Here is a 16,012-nt window from a genome sequence, read left to right as displayed (position 1 = left end):
TTCATGGCCACGATGAGTGTTGCTTGGATTGCTGATCTACTGTGGAAGCCCGCACCTTCTGTTTGCAACAGTAACCCTTCCCCACAGTGCATTTCCCACACAACCCTCTGACTTTGCACATCCTTTTGTTTGTTCCTGAAAACGGTGTGCTAACTGTCTGATAGCACCCTTGGAACCAAGGGAGAGTGACAGGACTCGGAAGTGAAGGTGTGATTTTGGTCCTGGACAGCAGAAGGCAATGTTGAGCCAGGAAACAAGGTAGCTTGAGGGCTTCTGGGTTTCCTTTGTATGTAAATTCTAATGATGCATTTTTAAATAACTCAAACACTGAAGGAAAAATGTTTGTTTTAATATGATCATTCTCTCCTATCAGAGAAACTTTAATATGAACCTATTTTAAGAAATGTTTTCTACACTGGGTAGGACTTCAGGGAGACAGTTCATTTTGCCATAAGTCAAAACATCTACTAATTTATTCCTTACTTCCTGTTTTCTTCTGGCATTCATGTATACATGTAGTCGTATATTCACTTGCAGCAGTGGCTGGCTTGAGCACCCTTCTGCAGGGGATGTCAGCTGGTGTTCCTACCATGGAAGCTCCTGTGGTTATGCCGATAGAACTGTTATTTATAGCAGCCATGCCACCCACAGGTCTTCGGGGAGGGAATCTCCTTCCTTTAAAGACATCATCCCATTTTTTAAAAGAACAGTAAAATGCCACTTCTAAGGATGTTATGTCATCAAATAAGCTTTCTCTTAAATTGGAGACACGGATGAGATGTGTGCAGGACTCCTGTGTATCTATTACCGATTAGGTCTAGAGCATTGCAACGAATTTCCACTTGCAACAACCCTCATGCTTTGATGTTTGTAGTTTCTTATAACATTGTATGTCAAATTGATGATCATGCACACCACACACACACACACACACACACACACACACACACACACTCACACCCCACATACACTATATACACACACACAGATACACACACACACACACACACACACACACACACACACACACACACACTCACACACACACTCAAACCCCACATACACTATACACACACAGACAGACAGACAGACACACACACACACTCATACATACACTCACACCTCACATACACTATACATACACACATACACACATACATACACACACACACACACACACACACACAAGGCGGGGAGGAGAGGGAGAGAGAAAAGTGGAGAAAAGGAGAGAGAGAGAAGAGAGGGAAGGAGGGGGAATACTTTGCAAAGACAAGGTGTCATTCATTGTCTTTAGTTTTTTTGTTTAGCATATTTAAAATCATTGTATGCCAGAGAGTAGTTCTTCAGCCTTCACACATCATAGCTATCGAGATCCCTTAATAGTTCTTAGGTAGTTTAAAATGTTTGCGATGATTCTGTTTTCATCATTCTTACCTGTCTGTTTCCTGTGCCTCACCCCCACACCATGCAGTTTTTTGACAGGTACTGCTGTCTGTCCATTGGTTTGCTTGCTGGAGCTAATTCTTGGGCCTTATTCTGTCTGAGTAGTGATGAAATGAGTTCACTTCTAGGCCAGTCTTTTGGTGCAGTTATATAGATTAGCTCTGTGTACTTCGTTATACTTTTTAAAATTCTACTATTCTTTAAGGAAAGCAAAGGAAATCTTGTTTGGACAAAACCCGAGTTTTTCCAACGGACATGTAGTTTACGAAAGTAAGCGGCAGTTGGAGTTGGACCCGGGTGCAGAAGAAGCTGTAACAGGAGACTATGCCTTAGTCATAAACGGCCACAGTTTGGTGAGTTGGCCCGAGGCTACTGTCCTTTCTTTTTCTTTTCCCCCATAATCATCTCTTTTGTGCTGTCATAATGAGAACCCCTTTTGTGTTTTTCAAACAAATGACACTACAAGGAATAGGGCGTGCACAGGATATCCTGTTTACAAAAGGGAAGACTTCTAGGGTGCATTTCATACATTGTTTGGATGATCACACTGGTTGTGAGGCACTGGGGAAGCAATTCACAGGGAACCTATGAATTTTGCCTAAACAGTCACTTAGGAGAATTGTTTAAGTGCTTTTTGTAAGGGAGGATGTCACAGCTCAGTGTCACTTAATTGAAATAATGCAACTGGATGGATGGGCTTCAGTTACTGCTCTTGTTAATGTTTGTGATTTGCGAGTCATAACCTGACCTTCACAGAATTACCACGCCAAATCATCGTCATTAAGATACCTCTGGTGGTTTTTCTAAATAGCAACATTCTACAGCAAAGCCAAACAATTTGATTTGATTAGGAAATCTGGTTCTTGTCATAATAGAATAAACTTGCATTGTACTTTTTATGCAGTTCAGGTTCCAAGCCCCGAATGAAACTCAAACGGCTCCTCTGAGTCTCTAATTAGAACACAAAAGCCCCGACTGCAGTCTAGTGAAATTATCATTTATATGTACAAAGAACTTAATCGCACATCTTTCTTTGGCTTTGATGCTCATTTTTCACTTTGGAGTTTGGAAAATGAACGTTTGTTCTTGAAGACAGTTTCTTAGTGGACAAAAGGAGTTGGATGTGAGTGTATTAGATTCCCCTCATGACCATGTGCCTGTTAGCTCCCAGTGCTCTCTGCTCTATCCAGCTGGATTGCAGACACGACTATGTGTTGCCTTCCACACCATGGAAAGTTCCAGAGCACAGCTGCGGGCCAAGCTCGGTCGAAAGCTGGTCCAGATGACATGAACTTTTCCCTTGCACAGATGAACACCAACTGAAAGTTATGTCTGTCTGCTGAGATCTGGAGCTGAATGGCCCAGCCAGTGCAGTAGGACAGGATCCCTAATTGGTTATGGTTTGAATGTCCTTTGGGCTTGAGGAAGCCAGAAGAGGGGGTGTGGGCTCTCAGGTGATAATCACCTACCCTGTCTTTCTCTCTGTGGAAAGAAAGGGCTAAGAGAGATGTTCCTCAGGAGCCCTGTTTGCTAAGGATTCACTGAGGGTTCTTTAATATCTGTTACTTAAATATAGATTCTTGTGTCCTTTGAACATGTCTGCTATAAAGTGCAAAGTGAGAGATGTTTCTAGAAAGGTAATTGTCCAGTTGCTTGTGCTCTCTTTCTCAGTAATTTCTTAGAGTATGGAAAGGCTCTCGGTATGTGGAGCAGGGATAGAAATGGTTGGGGAACCTTGGTTGAGGCACAGGTTGCCTGCCACCCTTTTGTCCAGGCTTCTGACTCCAACCACAGTGCTTTTTAAGGACCAACCTCCCCTCATGACCTTTCCGTCTTGCCTGCACATTGGCATTCACAAACAGTAACTGTACAAAACAACACAAAGGAGGCTAGCAGCCCCAAATATAGAAATCACCATAGTTTGCAGTTCATTTAAAACTATCTCAATGTGAGTGGGCTCTATCTGTTGCTTCCACTGATTTTAGTGGTTCCTAGAACTTTTCCAACATCTATTATAGCCATATCTTGCCAAGACAGCATGGTGACATGCCAAAGAGACACACTAAGGGCATGTCTTCTATTTTTATGTTAAATTTCCTTGAAACTTACTGATGGCTCTGTGTCCACACCTTTCTTTCTGTTATGGATTTTGTGATTCTGAATTGACAAGGTAATGAAATGGTTCTGAAATTAAGTCAGTGAAGAACCAAGACGTTTGCTTTGACAATTGTCATGCATTCTGTTGCTGTTCATTTCTGTTTGTTTGGCTGATACAGGCCCATGCCCTAGAAAGTGATGTCGAGAAGGATCTTTTGGAACTTGCCTGCATGTGTAAGACTGTGGTTTGCTGCAGAGTCACCCCGCTCCAGAAAGCTCAGGTCGTAGAGCTGGTCAAAAAGCACAGAAATGCTGTAACCTTGGCCATCGGCGATGGGGCCAACGATGTCAGCATGATTAAAAGTAAGAGGGTGTTTTTCTCAGTGAGGCACACTACATGCAGGAAGTCCTATTTCTATATGTTGTAGAACTGTGCATTAATTTAACTTTACCATTGTTCTTCCACAAATGACACTTTCTGGGCCCAGCACTTCCACAATTATTAGCATCCCTAAGATACTTTCTCTTCAGTTAAATCACTTGCATATTTCTTGCCATCTCCTAAGTAGTTTGTGGATGAGGGAAAAACCAGTCAGAGCAAGTGAAAGCAGCCAGGGCTGCATTCCTAGTGGCTGGGTTGATCCCATCTTGGTTATTTACCAGTGTAAAGTACACATTTCCAAACTGTTCCTAGCCCAGATACTTAACTATGTGACTAATTCATGACGGATGTGAAAAACTATAATAACTATTGTAGATGTACAGTTACAATAAATGACTGACAAAAAAGAAGAGTAAGTTCCTTAAAGGTGCTGTGATTTTGTTTGGTGATGGACGTTGCTCTTCTTCTCCCTCCTAGGCGCTCACATCGGCATTGGCATCAGCGGCCAGGAAGGCCTGCAGGCAGTCTTAGCCAGTGACTACGCTTTGGCTCAGTTTAGATATCTCCAACGGCTGCTTCTTGTTCATGGAAGGTGGTCCTATTACAGAATGTGCAAGTTTTTATGCTATTTCTTCTACAAGAACTTTGCGTTCACTCTTGTGCATTTCTGGTTTGCCTTCTTCTGTGGTTTCTCAGCACAGGTGAGTAAAAACTCCGATTCTTATCCCACAATGACACCCATTCTTCTTCACACTATTTTACTAATAAAGAAAAGACACTTTTATACACCTGACCCAGGACAGTATATTGAGTGTTGATGAGCTTTGAATCCAACCCACATTAAAAACAAAAAAACCAAAAAAAACCTAAAAAACAAAAACAAAAAACCACGTGTAGCTGGATTTTTTTTTTTATTTGTAGAATAACTAACTACCAGTTCTCACATAACTTTTAGCTTTCATTGGAATGTTTTGGTATGATAACAGGTAAGCTCAATGAAGAGTTTTTAAAATGTATTTTTATTCTTTAAAATTTTCATACACGCCTATAATATGTTTGATCATACCACACTCACCTCACCCCAACTCCTTCCAGATCCATTCAAATCCAACCCCCCTACCCCCAATTTTGTGTCTTAAAAAATTGCAACCTGCCAAGTTCAGTTTGTACTGCCCATAAGCTCGTGGGCATGGGGCCATTCACTGGCACATAGTCAACCTACTGGGGACTCTAACCTTAAAGAAAACGGGGTTTCCCTCCACTATCAGCCATCCATGATTAAAGACTCCACAGCCAGGTTGGTGTGTCACGAACACCTCTCCCATGCAGGCTGGCATGGTGACTGGCCTGATCTTTGCAGGTCTCCAGCAAGCAATCCTCGTCACTGTGTGCTCATGAGTGCAGGACCTGTCATGTCCAGAGGGGACTGGTTTCTCCTCTCTCTGGCACCTTCCTCCCCTGTCCTGACCTCTGGCTCTTATAAATCTTTCTACCACTGCTCCCTCAGTGGTGCATTGGGGAAATGGGGTACAATATAGATGCCCCATATATGGCCTGGCACTCCAAAGACACTCTGTACTTGGATCAGTTGTGAGTTTCTGTTTTAGCCACCACCCACGCATAAAGAAACTTCTTTGATGTGGTCTAAAAGCTGTACTAATTGATGGGTACAGAGATATGGATTCAGAGGGCAATGTGATATTTTACATCAAGAAGTAGTTGATGCTCTGACATCAGAGATGTTTTGATATCACTCCACCAGCTAAAGTTCATCTACAGATAATGTTGATATCATGTAAGTAGTTAGCAAATTCAAATACAGTATTCTATTTTATAGCTACATGTAGATAATAGTTAAACTTTAAAAATAATTATTTTAAAATTCTTGGCTATTTCATTGTGTATATGATGTCTTTTATTCATTTATATTTCCCATCACTCTTCCTTGGCCCTCTTCTTACTTCCACTTGATCCCTTTCTTCTTCTCAACAAGTTGTTCTCCTATTTCCATAGAGAATGGATGAGTCTGGAAAGTATAATATTAAGTGAGGATCCAAACTCAGAAGGACAAATCCTTTTAAAATTTTGATATTTTAATTAACTTACAAAGTGGTAGATATTCCTTACTGATTTCTCAGGCATCCTTAATTGTGATTATTCCCACCCTGTCTCCCTCCCTGTCCTGTCCCTCCATTCCTGCATGAGCTTTTCTCTCCTGGTACTCTGAGCTCCACTCTTCTATCACACACGTGTGCTATACTGTCCTACCATCCTTGAAGTCCCTTTCCCTCCTGATTATGGCCCTAAGCACATGTACATAAAAATGAGAAGCTAAGATCCGCATATGAGAAGACACATGAAGTGTTTGTCTTTCCAAGCAAGGGTTATGGCCTCACTCAGTATAATACTTTCTACTTCATTGTTTCCTGCTAATTCATGATTTCGTTTTTCTTTACAGCTGAGTAAAATTCCATTATGTGTATGTCCCACAATTTCATTACCTGTTTATTAGTTGGTGGATGTCTAAGGTGATTGAATTTCTTTGCTGTCATGACTAGAGCAGCAATGACCATGGATGCACAAACCTTTCTGTAGTAGCATCTGGAGTCCTTTGGGTATATGCACAGGAGCGTTCTAGAAGGGCCACATGGCAGTTCCTTTTTAGCTTGTTGAGAAGTCTCCACACTGATTTCCGCAGTGGCTGCACCAATTTACACTCTCCCAACAGTGTAGAAGAGTCCTCTCCCACCTCCTCCTTAGCATTTGCTGTCACTTGTTTTCTTGATGATAGTCATTCTAACTGGGGCGTTGACTTGCATTTCCATGATGGCTAGGAATACTGAACACTTACAAATATATTTACTAGCTCTTTGCATTTGAGACTCCTCTGTTCAGTTCTATAGCCCTTCTTAGAACTGGGTTGTTTGTTTTCTTAATGCTTCGGTTCTTGTATTCTGTGTGTAGCCCAGATAGATAGTAATCTTCTGTCATCTACATAGCTGGTGAAGTTCCTCCCATTCTGTAGGCACCTTCACCAACGTGATTGGCAGTTTCTCTCTGTACAGAAGCCTTTTAGTTTCATGGGGTCCCATTTATCAACTGCTGGCTTCATTTCTGGAGACCCCAGAGTCCTATTCAGAGAGTCTTACCTGTGCCAATACCTTAAAGGGTTTCCCTATGTTTTCCGATAGCAATTTCAGAATTTCAGGTCCTATGTTAAAGACATTGATAAATATCTGATTTTGTTCTTCAGCATGGATCCATCAAGCTCTCACGGCATCATTTGTTGAAGATGCTGTTTTTTTCTTCAGTTTTGGCATCTCTGTCAAAAATAGGCGTCTATGGCTGTGTGGTTTCTATCCACGTCTTCTGTTATGTTCTATTACCTACCCGTCTATTTTTGTGAAACTATAACTCGATAGCAGTTACGGTGATACCCACAGCTCTGTTTGTTTCCCTCAGGCCTGCCTTTGGCTGTCTGAGGTCTTCTGTGCTTCCATGTGAATTTGAAGATTCTTAAGGTTCTTTTTCCTATTTATGTAAAAAATAGTGTTTGAATTTTGATGTGGTTTGCTTTGAATTTGTAGATAGTTCGTAGTACGATAGCTGTATTCACAATACTGATTCTAATCTGTACACATGGAAAGTTTCCCTCTCCGATGTCTTCCATCAACTCCATAGTGCCCTTGTCAATTTCAAAGTTTTCATTGTAGACTCCTTTCACTCCATTGGTAAAGTTCCTTCGAACATTCTTTATCTTAATCTTTTGGTAAAAAAAAGATTTGCTTTAGTACAGTGTGTGTGTGTGTGTGTGTGTGTGTGTGTGTGTGTGTGTGTGTGTGTGTGTGTGTGTATTAGTTTGGGTTTCTGTTACTGTGATAAAACATCATGACTGAAAGCAACATGGGAAAGGAAGGTGTTGTTTCACCTTACACTTCCAGGTCACAGCTGATAGATGAGGGAAATCAAGACAGGAACATAAGCAGAGGAAGAACCTGGAGGCAGGAACTAAAGCAGAAGTTATGGAGGAAAGCTGCTTATTGGTTTGCTTCTCATGATTTGCTCAGCCTGTTTTCTTGTACTGTCTAGGACCACCTTCTCAGGGATGGCTCTGTCCACAGTGGTCTGAGCCCCCCACATCAACACTAATCAAGAAAATGTCATAGGCTTGCCCATAGGTCAACTTGGGAGCCATTTTCTCAATGAGTGAGGTTCTCTCTTCTAAAAGGACTCTAGCTTGTATCAAGTTGACAAAAATCTAATCAGGATTGTGTGTGTGTGTGTGTGTGTGTGTGTGTGTGTGTGTGTGTGTGTGTGTGATATTTATGAGGTATATGTGCATGTATGTACATGTAGGTCAGATTAGAACATCAGGCTCTCTACAGAGAATCTAACCCTGCCACATGTTGCCTGGCCTCACAGATTTTTTTTTTCATATGGAATTTCCATTGACCCTTGCATTCCTCCTGCCTATGAAACCATCTCCACTTAGCACCAAGTTCTGCTACCAAATTAGCTGAACCCTCTTCTATCACGACTGTTGTGGCTATTGTGAGCACGGGTGGCTGAATCTGGAAAAATGCTTCCTTTGTGGCCTTTACCAGCAGGATGCCAGGACATTCTCTTTAATCCAGGCACTCTCCTTACATATGAAAGTTTTTAAAATGGGACTTTTATTTAATCCCCAGTGCTATAAGTGGTTAGCTATCTTGTGTGTCTTATTCTCAAGGTACATTTCTTTTTAAGAAAGATTTGAATTCAGATTAGAAATTCCAGTGACTACCAGTTTGTGGTTCAGGTTTTCTGGAGAGATTTTTTTTGTTCCTCCCTTTAACTATTGCAAGTTTCCTTGAAGTCTGTTTCTGCATGAAAATGAGTTCTCCTTTACGTTCTGCTGAACCTTTGATTTCTTATTGCCTTAGCTTTATGGAGATGCTTGATTCTGTTTTGGTCTAATGTTGACCTTGGTGATGGTGTCTCTTAAAGTCAAGGATGTTCAGGGCCAGTGGAGTTCAGTCTTATTACTTCAGCACACATCCATGGTACCTAATTTCCCCCCAGCAATATGCATAGTGTCATGTAAAACAGATGTCATCACAGAACCCTCTTTGGGATGTTCTGGAATATCTCTGAAGGAACATTTTAAAAACCTGATATTGTATTGCTATTAATCCTAGGTCTGGTGATTTGAAATAAAGTGGGCAGAGCAAAATATGATGCTGAGAATGTTTCTTCCATGGAAATCATTTGTTTATTCCTTACTAACACTAGCTCAAAGAATAGTCCCATTTTATTCAGCAACATTGTGATTTACATTTCAGTGCCTTTCCCCATGCTTTTTAATGTGTTCTTTAGATTACAAAAGTATTTGTACCTGAATATGTCTTGACTCATATATGACTGTGATTATAGTCTTTTATATTTTTCTTGTTAAAATATAATTTATTTTGAGAGACCTCTCTGATTTATGTTCTTAAAGAATTTTATTTTTTTATAATATTCTGAACTATTGTTTTATTATAAATTATTTAACCATCCTGATTCTATAGACATTTAGATGTCATCATTTTCCTCTTCTAGTTCAAGTCACTGAATATCACAAACTGCTAGAAGAATACTTGCTTACCATCTTGGGTAGAAAAGATAAAATAATGTAGACTATGTTCCTATCCAGTTAGAACTTTTCTCATTGGGGCATAGATATCCAAGTAAGTCTAAACAGAAAGATTATAATTGAAGTTAAGACTAGTTCATAGGGAAGAAGAAATTTATGAGAAGCTGAGATCACCCCAGAGCTCTTTTAGTTTGCAAGGGAGGACATTTTAAGCACCAAGTAGAAATCTGAGTGCCTAATAGTCTAGTCACTTCAGGAATGTGTGGTCTGGTTCATATAAAGGTGTGAAACTGTCACATAAAAGGAAGAAATTCCTCCTGTCCTATGATTCCCAAGTGACTGCTGAATTCTCCTTCTAATTATTTTCAAACCTTTGAGAAAATTTAATACAGTGGTTTCAGAGTTTCTATGTTAAATTTATATTAACCATTTGTGATAATTTTTTATAGTTATGTACTTTTATTCTTGTTTTTGATTTAAAATTTGAGAATATCATGCATAAGTACTGAATTTACATAATTTTCAACCCTTCTCCTCTGCAAAACAACTTCCATTCCCCTCTAACTCTCTCTCAAATTCATGGTTTCTTCTTTGCTTATTGTTACACACACACACACACACACACACACACACACACACACACACACACCACACACCACAATCTTCTGAGTCCATTTAGTGTTGCTCCTATGTGTATTTGTTTATAGCTGACCACTTGGGATTGAATAACGTATTGAGGGCTCATCCCTGGAAAAGACTGATTTTCTATCTCTCTGCAGCCATTACTTGTAACTCTTCATCTAGAACATGTCAGCTATCCATGTTGGCATGACAACTGGTGTTGTCATTGTGCTGGTCTTATTAAGGTGTTGAGACTTCATATTGTTGAGATTTTTGTGGGTGCAGCTCCCTGTCGTATATGCAGGACTGTGTGTCTCATAGCAGACGTCCTGGTCCTGTGGCTCTAACAATTTCCCACCCCCTTCTTCTTCTTCTTCTTCTTCGTTTCCTGAGCCTTAGATGTAGTGGTTTTGTTATCTATGCATCAGCTGGGGCTGGGAACCCCATGATCAGTTGTTATCTGCATATCAAGCATCTGTGGGTTTCTGGAATGGTCTCCACTGCTGCAAAAAGAAGCTTCTTCAGTGAGGGGGGAGAGCTATACTTATCTGCGGGTAGAAGGCTATGTATTTAAAATGCAGTTAGGAACTATGCTGATTCAGTAAAGTGGGGCTAATAGGTTCTCCTCAAGGGTCTATGGCCTCTTCAGGCATGGAGAGTTGGTAATAGCTTTACAATATCAGGCCTGAATGCATGAATTTCTTCCTGCTGGGCAGATCTTAGGTCTGATTATATGGTTATTGGTTACTCCCAACATTTAAGTGCCACTGTTGTGTCCTTTGGTATATCTCGCCACCTGGCTATTGTTGTGGCTCATTGACTCCACAACTGGGTAGGACTATTGATTGATTCCTTGACAGCTCCAGTTCGATTCCCTTGAGCCCTGTGTCTGAAGTGTGTCTCTACAATAGGGCCTTGTCTTCAAGTTCTGGAAGGCAACCCAGGGTAATGGCAATTGCCTATATCGTTTTTGGAGTCTCTTTGACTCCCTTGACCCACAACTGTATGTGAGGTACCCCATGCCTGGCACTTGTGTTTTTGTTAGATTCCATTTAATATAAATTCATACAGAAATATTTTCTAAAACTGGCAGAACACAGAAAGAGATTTTTCTCACTGCTGCTCTGAGGAACAGGAACCCTGTTCTACAGCTTGCATTTACCCACTGTATAGATGGAAGCTGGAGTCCCCTACCCCCACACCCTGTGTGTGTTCTCTGTTTCAGGGGTACTGAGAACTGGCTGCGAGGGCCACTGGGAGGTAGGGCTGGGAAGGGCTTGATTAGTACCAGGCTTGTAGCATGTTTTGGCTTCCTCTCTGAGTCCTGTTCTTCTCAGAACATTATGTTATAATGAGGCAATTCAAAGAAAACGTGTTTGCAAGAGACACTGACCAGTCTACGGAGCTTGAGAATTTATGAATGGGGACAGTCTTGCCTCCCTTGAAACCATGTGCTGGTTGTGGAACTTTCCTCAGCTCCTAAAACCCATCTGCCCTTTGAAGAGAGCTGGCTATTGGAGATCTTTTTACTTCCTGCCAGTGTTCTCTTAAGTGGCCCAACCTTCAAGGTTCTTTTCTGTTCAGTCCTGGCAGGATAAGACTTAAACACATTCTCCTGTGTCTTTGAATGTTTGCTCACTTACCAGCAATTAGCTTCGTTCTGGTTTAGGGCAGGTGCTCTGATGACCTCTAGGAAAACTACAACGAAACGGAGGGTGGTCATTCCCACTGACAGAGAACGTACAGTCTGGGAGTGATTTTATGTGTATAAATGTGAAACGGATATTAAATCACTCCATTGTCACATTTCTCTTATTTGTTCAACCAACTTTTTTGATTAAATTTGTTTTTATAAAATATATTTTGATATTTTCCCCCTCCCCAACTCCTTTCAGAGCCCACCTCTCTATCTACCCAACTTCATGATCTTTCTCTCTCAAAAACAAAAGAAAACAACTTGTTCTAGAAAAAAAATCCCAAAACATAATAAGACAAAAATGCTCCCCCCCAAAAAAAACCCCAGAATGTTATAAAAACCCCACAACAAACAAACACGGTGTGTTGGCCAACTGCTCCTGGGCATGGACCCTGCCCTGGACTGTGGTTGATATACCCAGTGGCGCTTTTCCATTCCCAGTAGGTGTCAATTGCAAATAGCTTCTTGGTTGGTGTGGGACGTTATGTCCACATCCCTTTTTCAGTGTTGGGATTTTTGTCTGGGTTGAACCTGTGTAAGACGCATGCATGCTGCCACAGTCTCTTTCAGTTCCTATGTGTACCTCATCTACCTAGAGCCTTGACAGGAGGGGTTGGATGAAAACATCCCAGTTAGGACTGAGGGTTGCACAGTCTCTCACTCTCTGCACACTGCCCAATTGTGTGTCTCTGTGTTAATTCCCCTCTACTGTGGGAAGAAGCTTCTCTGATGAGGGTTGAGTGATGCACTTACCTATGGATATAGCAGCCTGTCACCAGGAGTCATTTTGTTGCTCTGTTCCTTTAGCAGAATAAGAATAGTAGGTCTATGACCTATTCGGTCTGAAGTTCCTGGCCACCTTCATGTGTCAGGTATGGGTTTTATCTCATGAAATGGGCCATAAGTACACTCTTCAAAAGTGGTTGATTATTCCCTTCATATTTGTGCCACTAGCACACCACACCAGTATACCTTGCAGGTTGTAGCTGGGTGATATTAATGATTCCCTTTCTCCTCCAGTGGCATGCTGAGTACCTTCCAGCACTGCGAAGGCTTGTCAGTGGGGGTGAAGCTTTTAGCCGGGCACCAGCTTGACTTCTTGTTCAATTATATGTGAGTGTTGTCTTCAGCAGTAGGGGCTTACCATCAGGTTGTGAAAAGCAGCCAATGACCTTTGCAATAGCCTGTAATGTTTGGGGGTGGTCCATGGTACCCTTTTGAATAATGGCTCAACAGAATGTAACCCCTTTCTGGCATTGGGGGTTTTACTTGATGACAAAAGATGTTTTTTTTTTTCCCATTATATGGTAGCTCATTTAAGTAAATTTGATACATGCATATGTTTCAGGAAGCTTGTCTTAGTCAGTGTTCTATTGCTGTGAAGAGATACCATGACCATGGCGATTCTTATAAAGGAAATCATTTAACTGGAGCTGACTTACAGTTTCAGAGATTTAGTCCACTCTCATCATGGTGGGAAGCAGGGCAGCACACAAACAGATATGGTGCTAGAGAAGGAGTTGAGAGTTCTACAGCTAGATCTGCAGGCAGCAGGGAGAGAGAGCCACTGGGCCTAGCTAGGGCTCTTGAAACCTTAAATCCCACCCTAAGTGACATACTCCCCCCCAATAAGACCATATCTACTGATCCCTCTCAAGTAATGACAGTCCTAATGACCAGGTATTCAAATATATGAACCAAGGGGACCATTCCTATTCATACCACCACAAAGCTTCTACAGAAATAGGTTTCCATATGGTTGTTCGTAAGGCCTTTAGTATTAGTTGTCCCTCCCATATTCCCTCCTTTACCCTCCTCTCCCATCCCCCCTATTTAAGCCTCCTATTCTAGTTTCCTCTTTATTTCTCCATAACACTATATTCTATTTCCCCTTCTTTGGAAGACCGTCTCCTCCCCCTTGCTCCCTTACATAACCTCTGTGTTTATTCAGATTTTAGCAAACACATCAAATGTTTAAATACTGACATCCACATATAAAAGAAAACACATAATATCTAAAGAATTTATTTTGCATGTGTGTCTGGGAGGAGGGGCCCATGCACCATGGAGTACATAAGCAGGTAAGAGGACCACTTTCAGGAGTCTGTTCTCTCCTGGCACTGTGTTGGTCTTTTTTTTTTTTTTTAATTTCCCTAATTCATGATTTTAATATTTAAAAGGAATGTCAAGGAGTACACAAGCAACTAGAACAAAATGATTTTGACATAAGTGTCTATATCAATAATTAATTTTCAAATGCATAAATGAATAAAACAGAATTAAAAGTTGCAAGTTTCACTGTGAATGAGGAAAGCTTCATTGATTATAATCTTGAAATACAACAGAAGCCACATGAATGGCTGAGAGGTGCTGATCCATCACATTTGCAAACAGGTGATTATTTTAAGTTGTAGCAATTTTTGGAATATAATTTAAAATGTAATGAAATCCTATTTCCAAAGTTATCATTTTTGTGATCAAATTGAAGAGAACTATATTATAAATACAAACTCAGAGTGATATAAAATTCATCTATACTAGTTCACATTACAACAGAAAAGCAAAGTGAGAAAATAATAATTACAATAACTGAGTGAAGTTAAAGGTCAAGGAAAAATGTTCTCTGAAAGTATTATGTAAGTTCTTCCACTACCTAGAAATGTCACTAGTGCTCATGCTTACTTATTGCATAGGTGTAAAATATAATTGCATGAATATACAAATTGCATACAATAATAAGTAGACATTACAATTTAATATTCCTAAAAACAGATTAATAGAAAAAACAAAGGGAAATTATAGCACTTCAATGTTAAGCAAAAGGCCTTTCAACCACCCAACACTTTTAATTATATTCACTAAGCATAAATAAATACGTATGTATAAAATGTATATAATATACTACGCTTGAGAGAACATAATTTTGTCCCTCACAGATATCCCATATTCTCAATATATAACAAATCAGTATCATGTAGAGACAGTAATTTTCTTTATTCTTTCTTCCTGCCTTCCTCATTTTTTTTCTTCAGTTTTGTCGGTTTGAGACAGGATCTCACACATTGCAGTCTGACTTGGACCACAGCGTAGGATGGTGTTGAACTCAAATCCTCCTACTTAGACTCTCCTCTGCTGAGATTGCAGATATTTGCCATTGGATTCAGTTTTATGTGTTTCTGGGAGTCAAATAAAGGCATCGTACAGGCTAAGCAATCACTCTGGTAACTAAGCCGTTTCCCCACGCATTGACATTTGAAATTTAACTTTAAGAAATAATATTATGTGATAAGAAATCATATTAAATTGATAAGATTCCATTTGATACCAAAAAAGGCTACTGTTAAATTTCTTAGAAAATTTTATAGTAATAAAAACAGCTCAAGATTTCTTCATGCCATGGAATATTTAAAAAGACAAGCACTGTCTATCCAGTTTAATCTAAAGCTCTAAGTTATATAAAATTTGGTTTAAAAAATATTTTTAAAATTTGCCAAAAACATGAGGTGAATTCTTAATTATTATATATCAGAGCTCAAAATTCTTATTAGTAAGTCAACCATGCCTTTGTATAATGTGATACTTCCATCAATGTCTTAGAGTTTCCATAGCTATGATAGAATACCATGACCAGTGGTAACACGGGGTAGAAAGAATTTGTTTCAGCTTTTATGTCTTGATCATCGTCTATCATGAAAAAAGTCAGGAAAGACACCTGGAGACAGGAGCTGATTGATGCAAAAGTCATTGAGGAGTGCTATCTTGTTTTCCATGTCTTGATCAGCCTGTTTGCTTCTTATGTCATTCAGGACCACTTGCACAGATGTGGTAGTGCCCACTGTGAGGTGGGCCCTCCCCTATAAATCATACCTTAATAAAATGCCTCAAACAGTTATCTAGAGGCCACATGGCAGGAGCATTTTCTCAATTATTATTAGTCAAGTTGACATAATACTAGCCAGCACAATTGACTCTCTCTAGATTTGACACACAAACACATGAATTTTCAACTAGAACTTTTAATTTTTCATTTATCATCAAGATGGCATGTTAATATCACAAAAATAAATATTCTAAGTTTTAAAAGTCCTGTAGTCTTTAAAAATTCAAACACTTTAGAAGTTCTGTTCCATTAAATATCCAAAGCCTCTAAAAAAATCTG

General features: G+C 40.0%; 1 protein-coding gene across 1 annotated transcript in view; it reads left to right on the top strand.

Annotated features, from left to right (window-relative positions):
• Atp8b4 (ATPase phospholipid transporting 8B4 (putative)) overlaps nucleotides 1-16,012 on the top strand; it is a 237,398-nt gene that overhangs the window by 194,542 nt on the left and 26,844 nt on the right. The window contains exons 22-24 of the mRNA XM_052723786.1: nucleotides 1,649-1,796; nucleotides 3,720-3,903; nucleotides 4,400-4,623. Of these exons, the coding sequence (XP_052579746.1) occupies nucleotides 1,649-1,796; nucleotides 3,720-3,903; nucleotides 4,400-4,623 (556 nt within the window). The remainder of the gene's footprint in view (nucleotides 1-1,648; nucleotides 1,797-3,719; nucleotides 3,904-4,399; nucleotides 4,624-16,012) is intronic.

This window comes from Peromyscus californicus, unplaced genomic scaffold (genome assembly GCF_007827085.1).
Source record: "Peromyscus californicus insignis strain IS unplaced genomic scaffold, ASM782708v3 Scaffold_7__1_contigs__length_154581171, whole genome shotgun sequence".
Classification (NCBI taxonomy): Eukaryota; Metazoa; Chordata; class Mammalia; order Rodentia; family Cricetidae; genus Peromyscus; species Peromyscus californicus.
This window is presented reverse-complemented; position numbering and strand designations above follow the sequence as displayed.